The 6,215-nt window shown below is 34.1% G+C and overlaps 1 protein-coding gene across 4 annotated transcripts; it reads right to left on the bottom strand.

Moving 5' to 3' along the window:
- Positions 1-270: 270 nt before the first annotated feature.
- LOC145056637 (uncharacterized) lies at positions 271-5,173 on the bottom strand. Of its 4 annotated transcripts, none has more exons than XM_079004338.1 (11): positions 4,547-5,173; positions 4,024-4,459; positions 3,728-3,862; positions 3,279-3,645; positions 2,977-3,189; positions 2,792-2,877; positions 2,170-2,703; positions 1,175-1,468; positions 1,025-1,076; positions 614-759; positions 271-528 (listed from the first exon to the last, which is right to left on the bottom strand). In XM_079004338.1, exons 7-10 carry the CDS (start codon positions 2,402-2,404, stop codon positions 693-695), a joined length of 648 nt encoding a protein of 215 aa, XP_078860464.1. In that variant the 5' UTR covers positions 2,405-2,703; positions 2,792-2,877; positions 2,977-3,189; positions 3,279-3,645; positions 3,728-3,862; positions 4,024-4,459; positions 4,547-5,173; the 3' UTR covers positions 271-528; positions 614-692. The 4 variants fall into 4 exon arrangements, with proteins under 4 accessions (XP_078860464.1, XP_078860465.1, XP_078860462.1 ...); XM_079004339.1 differs by having other exon boundaries at positions 2,170-2,711; positions 4,024-4,086; XM_079004336.1 differs by having other exon boundaries at positions 4,024-4,086.
- Positions 5,174-6,215: the final 1,042 nt, after the last annotated feature.

The following is a 6,215-nucleotide window of genomic DNA, read 5'->3' as shown; positions in this document are numbered from 1 at the left end:
GCATTTGTGACACGCAATGCGTATCAAGAAAGGCCCTATCATAAAGGAAGACGACACACATTTGCGTGTCGTAACCTTACGAGGCTCATGTTTATGACACGTAATGCGTATTAAGGAAGCCGTTGTCAACAAAGGTCATGTCATAAATGAAGATGACACATTTTTGCGTATCGTAATTTTAAACGTTTAAAAAAAATATTATTTATAGATTTACTAATTTTTAAATTAAATTTGCATTTAATGTCTCATAACAAAAAATAAAATACTATATACAAAAAATACAATCCATTGCATAAAATTTAATGTCATACAAATAATCGATCCATAGAAAGATAAAACAAATCAATAAAAGTTTTTTCCCTATACATGATTATCATATACTAAATAACAAACTTTATTTCATATTCATACATGTGATTATATTATTCATTAAAAAAATCATATACCTACATCTTCACCTAAAATTTTATTACATGATGCAAATTGGCCACTTCATTGATGGATCACAAAGAGTAAGACCAACAACTGCTGTTAAGTTTCAAAGATATGATAATATTGGATTAATAAAATATTTAAGAAAATAGAAGGGTAGATTTGTAAATTGTAATTGAACCTTCTCTATGGATTCAGCTTTGTTCTCGGCTCCTAAAGTTTCAGTGGCGGTGCGTCTTGTTTGGCGCCATATACAAGCTTCATCTAGCGGCTCCACATGCTCTGTATCTTGAGGGATTTCCACTTTTATCTGTATGTCTGTCCTGCCTGTTTATTTCATAGCAACACACCATGATTTAGCTAATATTTTTTTACTAAAGAAAAATAGATACAATGGTGAAGTGAAAGAGCATGTAGATAGAGACACTTAATTAATTACTTGGTAATAAGTTGAAATGTTGAATATGATCTATAGGAAGTCCCAAGACAACAAAATTTTAAGCAAACATTTACATACTCCTATTAAAGATTCTATAAAAAAATTTATAAGAAAGAATGTTCAAAGAGAATATGAAGATCAAATTCAACTCACTTTCCAAGAGCTTTCTCATGTACAACAAGGCCAGTTCCAGTTCCTTCCAACCCTACACAAAGTATCATATCCAATTAGTAAGTAAATATAAGCATATCTTGTAGGGGTAAAATGGTAATTTGTGTAATTTTATAACCAAACACAAATTACCAGGCAAATACATAAGAACAAAAGAATCTTTTAGAGGCCTGTTATAGGCAACAGGGCAAAACCACCTAGGTTGCCCACCATCACTACTAATTAAACGAATCAAATCCATGGCTATTTTAGTGTAATCTTTCATGGTTTGTGTCCCATAACCATCATCCCACAAAGGTTCCAACTTCTCAGGGGCATTTTGGGCACTATTTTTTCCTCCATTTTCATAAGATGCTAGTGCTACAACTATATTCTTTCTGTTAACACATGAAACTCCATTGATCTTGACTATACTCCTAAGAGAACCTACACCACAAGAAAGAATGTCCGATTTGTTAGAGTTATAAAAAAACTCATACCCCTATGGAAATTGTTGATTGTAGACAAAGGCTAGGAAGGAGACAAATCTGCCATTGAATATAGATACATGACAAGAGTATAATGTTAATAATAATTGAAACTGTCAAAGTTTATAAACCATGTCAAACTTATTGAGCAGTCAACTATGGCATTTCCAGTAACTCACTCACTCTGTATGGCCAAGGCAATAACTTTGTATCTCATGAGCTCCATCTATATGTTTCTTTGGGAGCATGGTGACCCGTCATTTAGAAAGAAAATAAGAACATGCTTAAGAAAATAGTAATTGCTGACGATATAATAATAATAATAATAATAATAATAATAATAAGGTTTCCATGCTTTGCATGGGTCAGAAGGATTTTTTGAGGTTTGTATGTTTGCATTAAATTATTGTTGCTTATATATCCGATGTTACAAATAAGATGGGGAAAATGTGTTTATCAACCGTCAGCATAAACATACAACATCAGAAACATCCACATATGTTCCACATGGCGATGACCCTAGATGCAACTTTTGGTTCATATATAAATAATGTTGGTGTAAATACAGATTTCACTCTACATTCTATTGCTTTGCTCATAAAGACTAAATAATACAAAAGCCAATGAAATGAAAGGCTCATAAATCCTTGTTTCTAATACCTGTAGGAACACCATAACACACAGGCGAAGCTCCAATTAAAAAAGGAAGTGTACAAGCTTCTCTAGCCTGTCCCATGAACGACCCATTCTTTGGTCTATGTTTACAACTATTATTATTATTATTATTATTATTATTATTATTATTAACTTCACAACATTCAACTGATTTCTTTCTTGATGTTTTCTTCTTCCCCCCTTTTCTGTTATCCCCATCATCATCATCTAGTATGTTCATGTTCTTTAACCTGTCCGAAATTGAAACTTCAGTGCATTATGCACAATCTGTAGAGCTGATTGATCTTGTTTTAATCCAGGCATCAAGAACTGCCTTACCAAATCTATTAATATCTTTATCTGTTACTTCCCATAAGTTGGCAACTATTACAGGTGATCCTGCAAATAGATAATACAGCGGGGCTCCTTTTGGGCTGTATGATCCGTTTAAAGATAAAGATCCACTACTGCACCCCATTAACAGTGTAGCTGCACACCCATCAAGTTTTTGTATCTCATCACCCGGGATATATTGAACTCCTAATTATCTCCATACCATAAATAATACAATTAGGTATTTTTTAAGATACATATGCATAAATTTTTATTAAAAAAAAGGCATATATACCACTTCCATGGCCGAAATACATGAAAAGGTCATGTTTTTAAGGCCATGCTCAGTTCATCCACGCTAGGTGAAGTCCTAGTTGTCCCCTGCTCATCATATATTTTAAAATTAGCTTGCAATTAATGTTTGAGTCACATTAATTAGAAAATGATATAACTTATTTTCATAACAAAAGAGTTAGCTACCTCCAAATTTTGATCTTTAAACCAATGCTGAAATTCAGCTGGTGTGCTAGGATTGAGCAAATAGTATGCATCCAGCGGATCAATCATAGGAAAGAATGCAGACTTTTCTTGATATTAACAACATCTATCAAATGTGTAAGAAATACTTGAAACAGAAGGCATGTGATACACCTCCTGGTTTCTTAGTATTGGCAGATTTTCCCATGGTAGCATCTGCAACCCAATCACATGTTATCAAAACAAAACAGACAAACATGAACATGAGAAGGGCATTCATGTCTTTTTCATAGAAAATAGATTACCCGGATGTCAAAGTATAGAACTAATATCACAGCTTATCTATCTTCTTCCTCGATTTCATGGATTGCATCTAGTATCAGTTCTGAAACAGAGGAAGATGAGGTGTCCATTCTTTCTTCACATTTTATTCCACCAACATAACATCCCTTCTTCATCATCATCTCATATATCCATTCCTCATGTTGAGAGGCGGCATGGGGCCCAGCACCTCCAATTATCACTTTGAGAATGCTTTCATGTACATCAACTTTACTCTCAAATTTCAGATCATTCATCAATTTCTTGTGTACAGAGTCAATATGCTTGTTTTCTGAAAACTCCCCCAAAAGCAACACCTTCCAAGGCCCAAACCATAAATCTTCCACATCTCTGAAGAAGAAAAAAAAAACTTATCTTGTTATATCTTTACTAACACTGTATTTAGGATTAAAAAACAGTAAATCTTCCTCACCTCAGAAGATCACCTAGTAATTGATCAAGCTTTCTCCTTTGACCCCACCATAATGACCTGTTCTTTTTAGTATCCTCCAAAGGGTACCTATTTTTGACCAATTGTCTGTTGCACCTTGTAATTGCTATGAGTGCTCTGCAGTAACACAAGAAAGGAATGGATATTAGCTTCTCTATAACACTTCTAATTTCAAGTAATGGAATGAAGGAAAAATCAACATTTAAGAGAAGCTTATGAAAATTTTGCTAACAGAGTCACATATGTTTTTTCTTATGGTGTACAGTGAAGAGTCAAACCTGGACAGAATTTGAACTTTGTTGAATCTATTTCCTGATACATGAGAATCCATATATATGCCACTGGGAAGACAACAACAGAAGTCACATTGACAACAGAAGAAATACAAAAAAAATAAAAAGGTAATTAGGTCTAGCAAATTCACTGAAACAGAATATCAATTCTTATCAATAGCTCCTTGAGTCGTTGGCTAGGTCGACCATGCCTTAGGTTAGCCCAACGATGGAGACAACCGGGGCGGCAAATCAATAGTAGAGAAACGGATTTCTTGGCGAGAGATAGATAGATAGATAGAGAGAGACAGAGAGAGAGAGAGAGGAGAGAGGAAGTAGTAAGGCGGTGGGGTGCAGATGCATTGAAGCAGGTGGAGGTAAAATGGTGGAAAATCAAGACAGTCACCGGAAGACCTTGAATCGATCATCATCTTCAGAATTTCTGATAATCGATGTTTGCAAGTCAAGGCTGATAAAAGCATAAAAGAGGAAGAGAACTATAGGCACCGATTCAAAGTAAATCACATACCTCAACGCTTGCGTCTTCCCTTGACCTCATCATTCCTTCTTGCTCATCTAAGATTGTTCAGATTTACTTTAATCTCTCACCGCCGCCTTGGGTCCTTTTGTTTCTGTTCGGTTTTTTTCTACGTCTCTCTTAGACAAACATACGAACCAAAAATTGAAGGTGAGCACAAATGCAAAATAAAGGAAACCTGAGAAAATATTGCCCATGTTTCCAGAAATTCTAGTATCCGATTTTGGGCTTCTATAATCTTTCATCAATACGGAAAGATGCTTAGAACAAATGAGAATAAAAAAATGAACGAGAATCAAGATTTGAATTCCTATTGAGACTTGAGAGTATAATACTGAATTAGGGCTTTTCTGAAAATTTCAACATCGAGTGGGAGATATGGCGGTTCCAGTGGGTAGAAGTAAGTAAGCCTTGATCGATGTCCTCCCTTTCTCTCGAACGCCTTTTGTATCTGATAGGCGCAACACTCCTTTTTTTTGTTCGTGTCGCCACACATCAACATAATGAAATCGAGAACCCCTGCGGGTTTGATCTGTTCAAAAGACAAGATCAGAGATTTGGTAATATTGTGATTTCGTTGTGGGAGAAAAGAGGATTGGTGATGATATTAGGGTTTTTTTTTGGGTATTAGAGTGATATATATATATATATATATATATATATATATATATATATATATATATATATATATATATATATATATATATATATATATATATATATATATATATATATATATATATATATATATATATATATATATATAGAGAGAGAGAGAGAGAGAGAGAAAAAAAAAATGAATGATGGAAATAAGGTAGAGGATATCGATGGCATCCTTTCAAATTTTTGGGATTTTTGTTTACCTCAGCTGCAAAAGAAAAGAACGCGCCTTATATTAAAAAAAATATAAAGCGACATTTCTAGACGATGCACATTTTTAAATAAGTGACCTCTGTGCTTTTAATTTTTTTTGTTGGACGCTAATTTTATGGAATGCACAAAAGCATGTTTTCTATCCTTCAAATTTTAGAAGAGATGACATTATTTTTAGGGCACACGCTTTTGCGTATCGTAAATCACCGCGTGTCATTGTTTGCGCGTCATTAAAGGGCTGTTTTCTAGTAGTGAGTAGCTTGGATTCCTTGAAGACCTGGTGAGCCTAACACCTCAAGTGTGATGCCTTAAATGTTTCACACAACACCAAATGCACTTGGAATAACTTAGAGAAAAATCGAACACTTCTAAAATCGGCTAGACCTCACTTGTCTTTCTTAGTGGCCGATTTTGGTCTACAAGATGATGCTTATATAGTGTGTTACAATTAGGGTTAAACAATGTAAACCCTAATTGTCATGACTTTTCATTTCCATGACCTATGGGTTCTATAAACACCATGGAGCATCCATGGAGAATCCTATGGGTGTCAGCCCAACTTGATAATCGATGAAGCATTAGCCCACTATATAAGTATGGATGATTTACACAATCAACCTATATATTTAATTAGTCTTCTTTTGATCACTTAATTAATTCCAAATTAATTCTTGATCAATACTAATTAAATAATGCTATTAATATATTAGAACTTATAATATATTAATAAACCTTAAGTGGTATTTTTTTCTCATTTTAGTCTATCCAAATGCATGATGCCATGCAA

This window comes from Lactuca serriola, chromosome 6 (genome assembly GCF_051521515.1).
Source record: "Lactuca serriola cultivar US96UC23 chromosome 6, Lser_US96UC23_V15, whole genome shotgun sequence".
Classification (NCBI taxonomy): Eukaryota; Viridiplantae; Streptophyta; class Magnoliopsida; order Asterales; family Asteraceae; genus Lactuca; species Lactuca serriola.
This window is presented reverse-complemented; position numbering and strand designations above follow the sequence as displayed.